This window comes from Coturnix japonica, chromosome 7 (genome assembly GCF_001577835.2).
Source record: "Coturnix japonica isolate 7356 chromosome 7, Coturnix japonica 2.1, whole genome shotgun sequence".
Taxonomy (NCBI): Eukaryota; Metazoa; Chordata; class Aves; order Galliformes; family Phasianidae; genus Coturnix; species Coturnix japonica.
Window position 1 is genome coordinate 13406055 of NC_029522.1, and position 16774 is coordinate 13422828.

The 16774-nt window shown below is 34.3% G+C and overlaps 1 protein-coding gene across 8 annotated transcripts in view; it reads left to right on the forward strand.

Moving 5' to 3' along the window:
- CCDC141 (coiled-coil domain containing 141) overlaps window positions 1-16774 on the forward strand; it is a 51689-nt gene that overhangs the window by 26859 nt on the left and 8056 nt on the right. For 4 of the 8 annotated variants that reach the window (XM_015868374.2, XM_015868371.2, XM_032445885.1 and 1 more), the window contains 10 exons: window positions 9-197; window positions 453-632; window positions 999-1148; window positions 5782-5922; window positions 6333-6521; window positions 7967-8150; window positions 9929-10038; window positions 11510-11602; window positions 12219-12302; window positions 14941-15827. In XM_015868374.2, the coding sequence (XP_015723860.1) occupies window positions 9-197; window positions 453-632; window positions 999-1148; window positions 5782-5922; window positions 6333-6521; window positions 7967-8150; window positions 9929-10038; window positions 11510-11602; window positions 12219-12302; window positions 14941-15827 (2207 nt within the window). The remainder of the gene's footprint in view (window positions 1-8; window positions 198-452; window positions 633-998; window positions 1149-5781; window positions 5923-6332; window positions 6522-7966; window positions 8151-9928; window positions 10039-11509; window positions 11603-12218; window positions 12303-14940; window positions 15828-16774) is intronic. The other 4 variants (XM_015868377.2, XM_015868376.2, XM_015868372.2 and 1 more) reach the window with 3 other exon arrangements.

Below are 16774 nucleotides of genomic sequence, written 5' to 3' on the forward strand. Positions count from 1 at the left end.
AAAACTAGCAACTGAATGCTGAGCTTGTGTACGTGATGAAATTATTAGAGTTGTTAAGTCAGAAAGGATTTTCTGTGAAAGAGAATTCTGAAGGAATAAGCAAGCTTATTCACCTTCATCAAATGGTAAAGAGCACAATAACAGAGTATGATGAGGTTTTCAACAAGACACTTAAATTCCATCATGTTAAAAAACAAGTGAGTACAATCCTTTTGCTGCTAATATGTTTTTTATTTTTCTGCCTGTTTCTTTCTCCCTCCCACCCTCAAATGAACAGCATTAATATGTCTGGTTATCAGAATAAAACTTAGGATCTAAAACTGCATGAAATTTTGAGAGCTTAAAATTAAGATTGGAGCCCAAATTTAATTGCATGTTATGGGTAAGGATGTAATGGTAAACTTCCATTCACATTTAAAATACACACTGATTTTTAGTTCAATATATTCCAGCTGGAATGTCTATCAAAATCTGGAGAACTGGATTTTCCGGAAATAACTGTGGGCCCTGAAGATGTGCACCATGCCAAAGCTTACCTTTTGAATGCTCAGAAGAAACATATGCATATCAGACAGCTTTATAAGCTGGTTATTAACCAAGGAGTGGATATCCTGTCTGTGGTGCAGAAGCCTGTGAGTAGAATTGGAATGACCTATCAAATCAATGATAAATATGTAAGAAGATTGTAGAGCTACCTTATAGACATTTAGATGTATGAAGAAAATATATTAATATAGTGAATGAAATAAATACAGAGCTTTGAGAATCCTCTTAAAGGAAAGAAAACCAAAGACTCTAAAATAGTTAGGCATTTTTCAATTTCTACTTTTAGAATTTGCAGATATACAGCCATCAACTGAAACAAAGCATACAGGAATGATGACATTTATTCTTAGTTGCTTGCTGTAACAATGAATTAGCTTTGCAGTTCTCGTTTTAGACTGATTTAATCAGTATTACCCTGAATTTTGTACCTTATTTTTATATTCCCTGTTTAGAATTGCTTGGATGTTTCTGTAAAGAATCTGAAACAAGAACTTTCCCGACTTGAATGTGACAGCATTAACTGGAGTTCCAAGGCGGACAAGTATGAGGAAGAACTGTCACAGCGTTTCCAGTACTATATTAATCAAGAGGCTATAAATGAGGTAAATGAAAGAAATACCTGTTAAAAGGGTTATTGTGCTCAGTAATACATACTGCTTTTTGCCATTCTCCTAGATCTGTTGTGCTTGTAGAGAAATGGTAATTTTCATCTTGCCAGCAACCTTTAATAGGAGCAATAATAGCCTATGGTCTGTAACTCTGCAGCTCAGGACTATAAGAAGATTTTGGGCTGGCAATGAAGTTTCTACTGTACTAAGAGCACTGGAAATAGAGCAGCTATATTTTCTTTGATTTTCAGCGCTATCAGTTTCATCTGAAATGTGTGGGTATTCAGATACATGTATTTATCAAACTATAATTTGAAACAAAAGTAGAATTTACATAACTTTTGATTATAACCCTGTTTGTGTCTGTAAGAACTTTTAGTCTTTTAAGGAGAAATTCAGAATATTTCAGTTCTTGATATTTTGTCAGTAACCCAAGGTGTGATACTTAGAAAAGTTGTTAAAGGAAAAAGTGTTCCTTTACACAAGATAGTGGAACTCAGTGTTACAGAATTTATGTTAGGTAAAATTACTTAATGTGATTATTGATGTAGCATCATAGCAGGCCAATTATGAATCTACTCTCTGCTTTGCAGTTAAAATGTAAAGCTATTTCTCTCAGCAAAAATTTAGGACACACATCCCCCAGAATGAATTTTCCTAGAGTGAGCTGCTTAAATGAGATGTTGATGACATTAGCATTTAGATTTTATGTTCAGAATGTTTGAAGTTTGAATTAAAATATTCTCATTTTCTTGATGAAAACTCCTCAAAATTGTTGAAGAAAAGTATTTGCTCAGTATCCTGCGTGTAAGGCTGGCTGTATTCAGGAAGAATACCTTTTAAATCATATCCCATTTCTATTAGAAGTTAATATAGAAGAAATTTCCTCAGTAAAACTAAGATAATGTAGATGTATATTCATTAATCTACCTCTATTTTTATTCTTTTTTTTTTTTTTTTTTTTTTTTAATTAAGAAGCAAGAGCTAGTTCCATAATCTTCAAGTTACAAGCTTTCACTTACTATTTTGTAATCTATTAAAATTAACATCGGAAATTAATTGAAATATTGCTAATATCTGGCAGACTTGTGATAATTTCTTCCCTATCTACTATATTTATATAGAGCCAAAACACCACTACATTACACTGCAACTGTTTGTAACAGACCAATCAAGCCTTATGTAGCTTAGCACTATGTTGAACCTGTACATGAGGTTAAAAGTAGCCGGGTTACATACACATAATAACCCTTGCACTAAAAAAGACATTTTACTTTTGTTAACATTTGTGTTCTTGCACAAAAATTGCATTGAAAGAATTACACATGCTAAAGTAGGTTCTCTGCTTTCCCAATCAGATCAATTCTTTCTGATTCCTTTTGAAAATGTGAATTTACATCATTTTAATGGCAATGATCTACCTTAGTTCTCAAGTTAGTAAGCTGTTATTTCTTAGTGTTATCTTCTGCTTGTAGTTAATTTTGCGGATAACATCGTTGAAGTGCCTCCTAGAGAGACGAGGAATCAAAGCACATTAGTAGAATTGTACTGTTAACAAAAGCATGTTTAAATCAGTCTTATAAATGTTTTTTTTTCATGTTTGTAATAGTTATGTGATAAATCTTAGCGACTGATATCTAAAACCCTCTCCACCATCATTCTCCACTCATGACAGCTCAACTATAGTTAGGAACAGCTGACTGATAAATGACTATGACACAATGGAGAAGCCGTAAAGTTCCATTAAACTTGGCTGAAGTCACTAGAGCATACTAGGGTGCATAGATACTTTAGTAATTCTCATTGTATTTTGTGAGAAATATTGGAAAATGGAGATATGTTTCAATTTCAGTTCTCTAACAATTGAGCCATATATCATACCTTGGTAGAATTGCTGATATGAGAAAAAGTTGTGCACATGCTGTCAGAGGATAACATGCAAGTCTGAGCTGAATCTGGTTTTCCACTGAGGCTAAAAGAGAAGAGTGACAGCAGCTGCAGACCTTTGACACATGAGCCATCATATCTGAAACAAGGAGATCTAATTTCACGTGTTTTGCGGAGAGCCTGTGTCCTTATAGCAGATCACTAGCTGATGTGATGTATCCGCATAAGCCAGTGAAATAAACTAAAGAGAACTTACTCATCTCTTGTTTTCCTCAAAATTAAATGAGCAAATGAGGCTTTGTTCTGAATACAAAATATTATTCTACAGAGGTGGTTTTATTAATAGCAGTGTTAGATAGGTTTTATTATTCAGAATCCTTAGGAGGGATAAAGAGCTTAAACTGATTGGAGTTCATAGTGTGATAGAATTCATTTCCCTTTTATTTTACTGAATGAATACCATCAATCTGTTCAGTGCTGAAATAATGTGGTAGAGTCCCCCTAGATGAAATGAAAATGGAAAAGATATCCCCTGGTGGATTAACATTAGTGTGTAATAATAAAGGTGAATTGCTAGCTTTTCCAATGACAGTAACAGCAGAATGAGCATGCTCTACTCCCTGGATTTTTAGGGGTAGTACTGAGGAGGGAGACAGTATGAATCTAATTTAAAAAAAAAACAAAAAACAAACAAACAAACAAAAAAAAACCAACAAAAAAAAAGCTTCAAATATTTTAATTAAGTATTAAGTTGTGGGTGTTGACCTGAAGCTGTTTAAATTTATCGAGTGCAGTCAGTTATGTATGTTCACCTGGCAGAACAGTGCCTAAGTTATTAGAACTGGTGCATTTCTTCAATGTCATTTCCTTTAGGTAAATATAATTTTTTTTTAGAATTCTATGTACTTCTAAATGCAAAGGATTGTCAGCTCCCAAAGGATGTGAAATTCACAAAAAGCTTTCAGGTTGTTTTTTTTTCCTTCCTTTTCAATTTTTGTGAACACTTTCAAAGGATTTGTATTTACTGTGGAACTGAGAAGTAATTAAAATACCTCTTCTGAGGCATTAGCAGTATGCTTACTGTAGCAGATAACTGCAATATATTTTGAAGTTGTAAATGAAATAAAAATTGTCTAACTTCCAGACAAAACATACCATTTTACACTTAAAAATTTCATAGTGCTTTGAAGATACTTTTTGATACTTGTTTGATATGTCTCTTTATATAACACCACTAATGCAAAGAATCAGATATGGTTTATTAAGGACACACCTGTAAAATGACATTGAAACAAACAGATAATTGGAGTTGGAGGGGGGGGGGGGGGGGGAAAGAAAGTGTAAATAGAATAGTTATTGAAATTCAGGTCCTCATATGCAGTCTACATCCTGACCTTGCAGAGAATAACGTTCGTATGCTCTGGATAGTGATACTGAGATATTTAGACAACCATAGTATATAAATCTGAGCACCTGTTAAATTCTCTCAGAAGCAGAGAGCTTCTGGTATTACTAAATATTGTTTCCATCCATTTTATTTTCCCATAAATATTGTAGATTAGTCCACAGCTGCAATAGCACACGGATTATAGAACCACTGAATAGTCGATAAACCTACAAACTTCTTTCTCTGTTAGTCAATTCCCAGTAGAACAATAACATTCTATTTCAGGGGAAAAAATAGAAAATGAAATATTGTATTGTAGGATAAAAGTATTCTAAGTAAATACAAATATTTTATTTTCTCTGAAAGTAATGCCTATTATTTCCATTAAAACGAAAGCAGAGCGCAATAATACCATTTGATAGAGACAATTCTTAGCAACAAAAACAAAGTGCTATTTTTCAATATAGTTGCTACCAGTAGCTATGCATTTTCAGCTGTGATGAACAAGACTTTTATGCCACTCATAAAAATCTGTATAGCTGTTCAGAATGCAGCTTATCTTTCATGTTGCTTTTGCCAGCGATGAAACCCAGCACCTACCACCTCACTGCAGTCGCATCACTGGTCTCCATAAACACTCAGCAATCACCACTGAATGTCAATGGGTGATATATTTCACACATGGAAAAATTCAGAACACAGCTTTGCTTCATATGCACTTTCATGTCAGATGCCATTCTGTCAGACTGCTTCTCTGCTGCCATCTGTCACACGGCAACAACGTGTAATGGGGTTTTGGTGGGAAGGTTCAGCCTCGGCTGCCATACCATCAACATTTGTCTCTGACATTGTGGGCCATCGGAATAGAATAGGAGGCATTATTTTCAGGGCAACCATAATACTTGCCCTAGGTCAGTAATTTATTTTATTTTCTGGAAACTAGATGTTGGTATACTGGCTACTGGTTTTACCACAGAGACTACAGAACCTGAAAGTCATTTCTTTGTAGCTGAAGTGAATGCCCTAGGACCCAGCTGTCTGAGCATGAATCTCAATCTGTTACTCTGAGCTTTTTGCCTCAGCCATTCTGGAAACAATACTCAGTACTCAGAATGCATAAATTCTGACATAAAAAGGTTACATGTTTTCCCTAATTGGAAAAATAAATAAATAAATAAATAAATTCTAAGTATATAAAGATGTTTTATGAGATGACACAGTATTAACAATTTCTGTATTCGATATTCAAATTGTGGATTAAAAGCTTGGAGGGGGGAAAGCAAGCTAAACAGAAGAGTGTTTGTTTTGTTTTTTTTTTTTCCTTTACTGACAAATATGCTTATTCTTTTTCAGCTTAGAGAATCATTTAAGGACCTCAAAAAGAAATTCAACAATTTGAAGTTTAACTATACTAAGAAAACTGAAAAAGCTCGAAATTTAAAAGCACTTAAAATACAGATTCAGCAAGTTGATACATATGCTGAGAAAATGCAGGTAATATTGAAAACTTATTAGCAATTGAGACAATCAAATATTTATATAGCCTATGCCAAGCAAAGTGCAATTAAAACCAATACCCTATCCAATTTATGAACAATAAATATGCATTTTATTTTGCATCCAGCTGCTTATCTTTCTCATTTCAACTTTCTGGCCTTCAGAGCCCTTTTCTGCTTCCATTGCCTAGAGCTGCTTATTGGAACCTTAAACTATTCTGGCCCCACCTATTCTTTGCACACACTAGAAATTCTTCCAAATCTTCCCACAACTTTTTAGAAACCAATTTGTCCCTTTGTCCCTATTTACTTTAAAACACAAAGTGAAAGTAGAATTGTCCATATTTTTAACTTACTGTTTCAGAACTGGAAATACTTGTTTGAGCTACTGATACATCTTTTAAACAGATTCTTAAAAAGAAGATGGACAATTTAGAGAAGAAATTAGTGGACTCTGCAACAGATGAACCCCGTGCTAGAGTCTTCTTGGAGTCAATCAGTGAGTTACAGAAACAGCTGGATGACTTTGGCAGAGTTGTGGAGGATTATAAGCAAAATCTGGGCCTCACAGAGCATCTGCATCTGATGATGGAAGAGGTACTAAGAAACCTATAGCTGTAATTGTGACTCAGGACTGGGGTAGATGTGAGTGTTTCTAACAATAAATGAAATATGTAACTTCCAAAGGTAGTAGATTGATGTAAATTTGGATTTTCTTCTATTTATTTTCTTTGTAACTTAAAGTTGGGGGAGTGAACATGGAACTTGACTATACTTTTGCGCTGCTATGCTTAAGGCTGAGTTCTCCATTGCCACATGACACATCTATAATCACACTTTACTTCTGTGCTCGTTTTCTGTAAGTGTTCTGGGGCAACACAAAAAGAACCACAAGGCCAAGTCATCACAATACTCAATTCGTTAGCTGTCAGGAAGAGTTGCCTGCAAAGTGTAAAGTTCTGGAACTGAAATGTAAAATGTTCAATACCTTAACAGCAGCATAATATTTATGCATAATGTATATTTGAATATACACATAATATTTATGTGTACATATATAATAATGTACATATTTAATATACTTAATTGGTAAATTTATTTTTTTTTTTTTACCCAGAGTGCAGTTCCTTTTCAGAGTTCTCTAACTTGTTTTTAATACATCTGAAAATTGTCTTATATGATGCCATATATTTTTTAAAAGTTTGTAACAATACTTTCCTTCTTGCTGGTACTGTGTTGGTGCATCTGTGTGTCAAGCACATTTCTGTCGTTATTGTTTATCTTTAGAACCCTGACCCCCAAGTTCATATAAATCCATGGTGAATAATATATATAATATAATTCACTAATATATTCATATATATTAGTGAAACAATTTATGTTGTGGATTTGCATTAACATCAACATACTTTGGGAAAAAGAATTTTCCAGAAATAGCCTTTAAGATGTCTTCTTACTCAGTGTGAAATAGAACTTCTTATTCAATACTTTTATTTCAGAGTATTGGAATAGTCTGAAATGCATTAAAATGCCAATTAAAATTAAGCTAATTATTAGCTGCTTCCCTTGGTGATGTAATATAGATGTTAAGTAAGTAGCAGATTAAATTATCTCTCCAGTATTATTAACCAAAAATATTTTTAAGGATACATTCTAAAGCCCATTCTCATTTGTAGAAAGATTCTCAATATCTTTAAGGACTGTTTGCCAGTGAACTAAATCTAAGCAGCCTCGCTTAGGCCGTGATAAAAGGCAATGAAGTTAGGTAAATGATATGTAAAATGGAAAGAACTTGAAATTATAACACGTGTGCAGAAACTTTAACTTATGAATCTAGTGTTTAAAGAAAATGGAAAAGCTTTTAGAATTTGCATCAACATTTGTAGTGAACAAGTGTTTTAAGCTGAAATCACAATATTTAAGGAAAAATATATGCCACCAATTACTGAAATTATAAGAATAGCCTTATCTATTTTATAAGAGCTTGAAATGCTGATTCTTGTTCGTTCTGATACAGTCTTTATCCTTTTTTTTTCCTTCAGTGTCAATATTGCTTTGAAGATGTTAGTGCAACAGTCATTAGAGTTGGCAAGTATTCTGCAGAATGCAAAACAAGAGAAGCAACAGAGACTCTCTACAAACAATTCAATAAGTTTATCGAGGCTACGCTGCCTCAACAAGAAGAAAAGTTTCAGCAGGTTATAGATCTGGCTGAACAGTTATACGGTAAGGATCTACCTGGAAACTCTGGGAGAGAAAAACAAACAAACAAACAAAATGCAGTTATTTAGGACAGAAGAAAGCAGTTTCCTAGATTTGTCAATTTAAGAATAAAATCATGGAAACTTAAAAGCAAACAAACAAAAAACCAACAACAAAAGTTTTAGAGTATTGACTTGAAAATGTGAAGAATTTCAGGGAAAGTACTGAAAAAAAAAGTGCAAAAGCACTCTTACTGTCTGGTAAGTTACCTGATTTTTCCTATGCAGACTGTGCTCACCCTGGAATCTGATTGTGAATGTTCTTGTAATATTTATGAGCTTGAAATTAAGACTTTATGGCTCATAATTACTTGTAGCAGGGTAAATCTTTGAAGTCAAAGAATGTTAAAAGAGTTATGCATCAGTGGTGAATTAATTTTTATCTCAGTGCTGAGACTAGCTTGTGGTGTTTGATTGCTCACTTTATGTATTATAAAAAAAAAAAGGTGCATTGTTATGTAAAAATTGTATTTGCAGTTGTATCATTTGAAAACATTGATTTGTTGACTGAAAAGAATTCAGGTCAAACAACTTGAGGTTTTTCTTTTTTCTCCAGCTCAAAATGTTTCTGTACCTGTTCAGGTTACTTTATATAAAGATAAGGTGTCTATCCAAATGTGGAAGGATAATGTGTAGTCTATAAAGTCAAGTAACAAATATGAAGAAATTTCAACAAACTGTACTTTCAAATTTTTCTGAGTTTGTGTTGGGAAGGCTAATTAGAGAACAGGGATAATTTTTTTCTATTTATAACCTTCTAAACATTTTAAACATTCTTCTCCCTAGAGAATGTATTGGCAGAATGGATTCTTAACACAATCTCACTATCTTATTAGGATTGTTGGGAGAAAGAAGCTGCTTTGTGTTTTATTTATGTATTTTGTCTAGGGAGAAAGCTTCTCCATCCTGACTTGGTTCTTTTATATCTTATAATATGGATTCAATTGCCTTCCAGCTATATAGTCAGCCTGGTAGTTCAGGAAACCGTTTGAGGACAGCACTTTTTCAAGTGAAGTCACTGACCTATAGTAGTAAATTTTAATCAAAGAGAAACCCTGTGCAAGACTTGCAGATACTATGAGGTGGAATCTTGTCACAGAGTTATCTAGATCAGTCTGTGTCTGTGACAGGGAGGTAGAAGGCCTGTGAGCCCACCAGCCCCGGACAGATGGGAAGGGATAAGGGAAAAGGGGTGGGGAGTTGGGAACTGGGCTCAAGGAAACAAACAGAGTAGTGGCAATGATCTAAGGAGGGAAACTTATTTTACTAACTGATATCAGAATGCAAGATAACACAATATAATGCAATTGAAATTGAGGCTAATAAATCAAGTAAAATAAGACAGGTTTCTGAAGATTGAGAAGCCTACTTTGAAACTGAAGGTGCCATGGCTTGGAAGCACACCCACACCTGCAGCCAGGTAGTAGCAGAGAGGGAGTGTCACTTCCATGATGTACTTTCCTCTTTGACCATGAGGTCCTCTGGGACGTGTAGTTCTTCTCTGTGCACCAAATGATGAAAAAAAGCTAGTAGGCTGCAAGGTGTATTTCTCTATACTTCAGTGAAAAAAACCACAGATTTAAAAAATATGTATCTTATTATATTTAGGTTATAAAGTATATTCATTATTATACATTTCTCTGAGGCATTATGGCTTGTTTTGGGGGGAGAAGGGTTGTACTTTTTTTCCTCATTTGTTTTCTTTTTCATATAAGGCAGCTTTATGTTTTTTTCCCATTTCAGGTTTTGAAGAAGGAACTAAGTATGTTGAAAAAGCTGTGGCAAAGTACAAAGAAATCCTTAATTCTGTTGATGAATTGTGTAGATCGCTGAGCGAATTTAGGGAGATTCAGGTATTTTTCTTTTACCTTGGGAATATATTGTAATCATGTGAATATGTTGGATTTAGTGTCTGAATTGGTACTTATATCAGAAGATATACAGTTTTTTTCCATGAACAGCAGTCACAAAAAAGCAGTTAAATGCCACTTCTTTGTGCACTAGATATTCACCCTGTTTCTGTTGTTGCTATTGATTTTGCTTGTTTTTCCTCTGGACTTCTTTTTCTTCTGGCTATCAAGTAAATCTTAGGGAAGAATGTCATGCTTTCCTCAGATCTGACATACAGATAAATGCCAAGTTTAAAGAGTTCCAATTCATAATAGGAAAAATCACACTAAAACACAAACTGTGTTAAAACCAAAGTCATTCAAAATTAAAAAGTCTGGCTTAAGAACATTGAGGATGACAACAAATATCTTAGTTTTGTATTCCTATAAACTTCTTGAAGAATATCTAGCTGCATAGTTACAGTAGGTAGTTGATGAAGGGATAAATAATTGCATCTATATTACAGACTACTCCATCCTACCTCACCCCCAAAGTAATGCTTCAAGCAACTGCAGCGATACCTGATGGAGTATTTTTTTTTTTTTCCAGCTGTGAAGCTGGAATACAAAAGATGCTCAAATATCCTGTTGATGTTGAATGTTTCACTTTATGCTGTTGGAATTTTTCCGTTATTTCCTGCAGTATAGAAACTGTTAAACACTCAGACTAACCATTAATATGCCTAGAGGCAGTAAGAGATGCCAAAATACAAGCGAGTTCCAAAAGTCTTTAAATGTAAAGAAGGCTTTGCCTTTCACTGCTAGCATGAAGAAACTTCAATATATATATAAACTATTTTTTCAAGATTCTCCTCTCAGTCCACATGTACCTAAACAGTAATGTGTGTATATCAGTAGCTCCAGATTCTGCTCTGACAGGACTTTATCTTTCATTTAGACAGCTCTTAGATATTACTAAAAGAAAAAAGACTTATTACTCAAACTGAGTGTTATCACAAGGAAATTTTCTGCAATAGAGAGTAGTTCTGTATTCTTTTTCAAATGACAGATGTTTTTTTTTATAATAAGCACGTAGTCTGAGATTTCAAAACTAATGTTTAGATTGTATATTTGCAACATTTGAATCTCATGAAAGATAAATAATTTAGCAAATTATCTAAACAAATAGGCACTATGAGTATGCAATGCCAAGAGTAGGAATTCAGTTTACTTCTATTTTTTAAACAGCGACAATTCAATAGAAAATGCATCATATTGTGTATTGTTCATTTTTCATTCCTTATGCCCTGTACAAACTGGTTAATATTCCTCAGATTCTTGATCAAGCACTTTCAGCAGCCTTCAGTGACTGATACTTACCCTGCCTCTGAAATAATCTTGAATGAAAAACTACACCATTGCATAGAGCTTGAATCAGTGTGAAACTACTAATTAGTCTTCTGTTGTGTATGAATTTAATCTTTTCGTGTGGCAGAAAGATGAGTTTGCTGGAGAGCTTGTTACTGTTCAAAAAGAAGGAAATAGTCAAGAAGCATGTGAGGACAAAGCAGATGAAGAAAAGCACCAGGTTGGCCTCGTTTTTGTTTTGCTTTGACTAGAACCTCATTAAGCCTCCCTTATGATGAACTTTGTCAGTGTAGTCTTGATAACTTAATTTATCTTTTTTTTATATATATACTCAGTGCAACCCGCACTTTCTTCCCTACTCAATTTTCTTTTTCAGACTTTTTGCCTGTCTGCATATCTCCTCAACATCCTCCACAAAGAACCATTTTCCCTTTTCAAAACTCTTATTTTCATTCTTTTTTAACCAGTTTTTTTCTTTAAGTACTATTGATGCTGTGTTCATAACACAGACATCTTCTATGTGACCATTTCTGCTGTCTTGAGGGAGAACATATTCTGGACTCCTTTATAATAAGACTTAAGTAATATAAGAAGTCATAAAGGAGACTGTTCTTAGTATTTCTTAAAACTCCAAAATTAATTAAACCTCTAAATACAAGAAATGAAAGCATATTATTAATAATTCAAATACTATGAGTGAAGCTACATAGCTCAGAATTTGAACAAAGTAATGGTGGAAGTTTTGATGCTTTGCTAAATCACAAATCTTCATCAGAAAGGCAAATGTTCATCTTTAATGTGAATTTTCAAATGATTTTTCATGTTTATTTTTTCAGGTGAGGTCAGATATATTGCTTATAAATTCAAAATACGTTACTGAGAAGAAAAACAATATCCTGTCTCCTACCAACAACAAACAGGTATCAATAACATGTTGAAGATAATGCACAGAAGTAAAATATGTGAAGGTTAGGTATACATTTAGGTTTGTAATAAAAAATCCTAGACCATAGACACTTGATTTTTGGTATATGATAAATGAATAAAAGTGATATTAAAATTGTCAATGAGTAAATGCAGTTTTAGAAATGCAGGCAATAAAAAAAAGGTTTAATTTTTTTTTTTTTAGAGATTAATTCTTCTAACTTGATGAACATTTTGAAGCCTTGGGGTACTGGTTTGTGAATGTCAGTAATTTAATGTATCAAAATTTAAGGTTACATAGGAATTGATGGTAGCATACTTAAGTCTTTACAAAGACAGGATAATTTAGAGCTCAAAAGTTTTTAAGATGGTAATGTAAACCAATGCTACAAGGCATTAAATTGTGTTTTGTAGAAATTTAGCTGAAACCATAATTCCCTTTAGTTCTATGTAGAATGTCTTCTTCCCTGCTGATGAACCAAAACTTAGCTTAATTTACTTTGTCAGCTCTATTCAAAGTCAATAGGGCTTTTACCATTGAATTAGAGCCCGGGATTTTACTTAGAATTTTGTCTGTTTAAAAAACAAACAAACCAAACCAACCAAACAAAAACCAACAAAAACAAAAAACACCCCAAACTAAACAAAATCAAACAAACAAACAAAAAACCCATCTGGAAGATCACCTCACCTGGCAGAAAGCTATAGCCTTATTTTCTATTTTGCTAGGCCACAGCCCTACCAGTCCTTGTCAGACTGTGCCTCAGCTGCCAATGGGAGATGTGAAGTATGGCAATTATGATACCTCCACCCTTTTCATCACTCCATCTTTCACTTAAGCAGGTTCATTCTTACTAGGTCTTTTCTGTCTTAAATTTCCGTCCCTTCTGGGAAAGTGTTGGCCTACATCCAACCTCACATCCAGAGAGCCAGCAGCATATAATTTTGTCTGTGCTACTGCAATTTATTTTTGCAGTGTTAATATGCTTTAATAATTAATATAATCCTCTAAAAATTGGTGCTTTTCATATTTATTTGCTTACAGGTGGCAGATGATGGCAAAAGCCCTCATGCTGCTGACAGTTTGCTCACAGCTCATCCTCAATTTTTTTTCACCAGCACATCAGTGGTTTCTCTAGGGTCATTTTTGAGCAATGCCTGGAGTAACTCTTCTCTTCCATGACCCCTGAGATTTGATGGTCATGAAGACTGGTAGCACAGTTCTGCGCTAGGATCCTAGATTAGTTACTGGAAGATTCCTTTGTTGTGGTTTTCCCCTAGAAATCTCCCAGATGTGTACATGTGTGTAAGCTCTTGAACAGAATCGATATAAACCATTAAAATCATTCAGCCAGCCTCTGCTATTTGGAAAATTTGGTCCATGTTTCTTATTTTTTTGATATAACTGTTCAGTGTTTAATATTCTCAAGACACATTTGATTTAATATTTAACCTTAATATTTAATCAGATTTGCTTTATTAAATATGCTGATGGAATTCAAGCCTAATAGCCTAACTTTTCTGCCTAGGTATCTAGCAGAAAGTAATTTAAGAAAGACTTGCAATCCTTGTTGTGTGTAAAAATGACATGTCATTTAGAACAGTGATGATAATGTGATAAGAGCTGGGTGACAGTTGATTTTGCAAAGTCAAGAAAAATGTACTGTATGAGGATATTTAAATTAATCCTTAAAAAGTAGTATTTTCTAGAAGTAGCTGGCTATTGGTTAGATCCTCAATAGATTTGAATACATGACAAGTTAAGAAGTAAATCAAGGTTTTGTTCTGAGCAATTGCAAAGGTTAAAAATTTATGCTTTCCACTAGTTTGGAAATTCAGTTTTGATTGTTTTTATACCTATTACATATTCATATTGGAAGACAATTTGAGGGTTGGATCTTACCAGATATTTGTGGAAAACCTTTAATACACAAGCTTCATCTTTCAAGTGCTTTGAAAGTTTTAGGTGAAAGTGCAGTGAATGCTGCCCATGTGTACCATCTAATTCTTTTTTTAATTAAGATGAGAGTTTTTTTGCATTGTGGGTTGAAGGAAATAAAAAAACACAACAGCAACATTTTCTGTTGACATTTGGACAAGATCTTGAAACAACTGGCACAAAATAAAGTGCAATGCGCTTGAGGATATTGATTTAACTCTTCAGCAGGAAAGGTGACTCTCAAATAATAAGTCCAGTAACTTGGCTATAAATCTACTTCTATTATGTAACTGTTTCCCTTATAAATGTCATTATGCCACCTCCTTTCACACGTACACCCACCTACCAATTACAAATGGTCTTATAAAAACCTCCTACAGGAAGCCCACAAGTTACCACTTGTTTACAGAAGAGGTACTTTTTCTTATTGTTCCTAATATAACAAGTGCTTGAACTAGTTATATCTGGTAGCTTGTCCAGTTTGAAATTCCTGTTAGCTGCAGCAAGCTTTTGTGATGGTTGTTCTTCTCCACATATTTCCTCTTCTTCTTAGTATGCATTAATTAAGCTTAATTAAAAGAAATATTTCAAATATTGTTGCTAGCTTCTGTATGAAAAGGCGATGGTTCAAACGATAACCCATTCTCTCTCTTTTTCCTCTCTTTCCATTCTCTTCTGTCCCATCCTAATTTAAGGAGAGGAATAAATTGGCTGATATTCCAATTATCTGCCCAGCTGGTGAGGATCTTGTTTCACAGGATACAGAGCTGTCATCTTCAGCCAAAGAGGATAGTTTACAGACTGAATTCCTGGCAGAAGAAATACCCTCCGGAGATGAATACGAGTGTATATCACCTGATGATATATCTTTGCCACCGCTTTCTGAGACACCAGAATCCAATCTCTTACATTCTGAAACTGAGCAAGAAGAGCAACACTGTTGTAGTTCTCCTAGCCTGCATGCCAGTTCATACAGCTTGCAAATGCAGAAAACCTCTATTGATAAAAGATTGATGGAATCATCTGATCTCTTAACAAATTCTACTTATGCTGATGCTACAAGTACTAGAATGGAAAGCCCATCAGCTCAGCTTGAGAAGTTTTGTATCTCTTCAACATATTCTGATCCAAAAGTCAGAGCAGATTCTCCTCTGGCTTGTAGTTTTCGAGCAGTATCTGAAGGTAGCACTGCTTCTTGCACAATAAATGCCAAACCAGCATATAGCACAATGAGTGAAGTGCGCAAAACACATTTGCAACACCTTGAAATTCATAAAAGCATGGCAGAAATGCAAGAACAATTGCATGACTTGAATAACTGTACTAAAACCCAGGACAGGCTGCATGCTTTGCCTGATGCATTCTCAGGTTTCATGTTTCAATCAGACGCCACCAGAAGCTCTCAGAGGCAGATGGTCACCCGAGAAGAGATTAGAAGTACATCAGAAAAGAACAGCGTGGCCTGCCTAATTGGGCAGGCACCTAACTTCTCCCAGCTTCTGTCTAACGTAACCGTCATGGAAGGTTCTCCAGTAACTTTGGAAGTAGAAGTAACAGGAATTCCAGAGCCTACACTGACATGGTGGGTAGCTTACAATGAGAAAAAGTAAATATACATATTAGTGAGGCACCTTGAACCACTTATAACCTTATTCATTAATCTATAGACTAGACTAAATAGCTTGTGTTCATTCCACTCCACACTTCTGCATGGTTCTTGCTTTCATAATTATTTGACAATTAACCTACCTTTAAATAATCTCTCTGTACTTAGTTTTAAGTATAATGAGAACATCAAACAACTGGAAGCATATTCTTTAAGCAGATTTGTCAAGTACTTTTTATATTCTGTATTTCAACATTCCATTTGTTCAGTAATGTCTTAAAATAAATGCTCACTCTTGATTTACTGTAAGTAAAGCTGCATCTTTTTCAGGGAACTTGCCACAGTATATAGACAGATGGACGCAAATATTTACATTGTCACTAAGCATACACAGAGAGAGACAAATACATTTATAAACATATGAAGGTGTTGTTCAAAATTGGAGATTGGTTTCATGTGAAAAACAAACAAAAACTGTCTATGCTGAGCATTTGTTATATACTGTATTCTTGCACTGTCCCTCTGGCTCTCTCTCTGAACTTCTGTGTCTAATCAAATTTCTTTATACTCCATTGTATCTTTCAATATGACATTTTAGAAGTTCCATGCAAAAGTAGATACTGGTTAAACAAGGGAACAGGATTTCAAGATTTCAGTATTAGTCCTGTGTTTTCTGCCCTATTTTTCATGAAATTTTACCTCATTTGCCATTCCTCTGACCTAGGCATTCATAATAGAGGTCTTTCTTTTAATGCCTTAAAATAATATATGCTTCTTAGTGATCTTAACTTGAAAATGTTTCTAAAAGTACACGTGTAAAACATATATGTTGTACCGAAGACAGTGCATTTTAATTAGGCAAACTGTAAGCTCTTAAAAAAACCTGAATTTTCTTCTATGGCACTGAGAAAAATATTGTATTC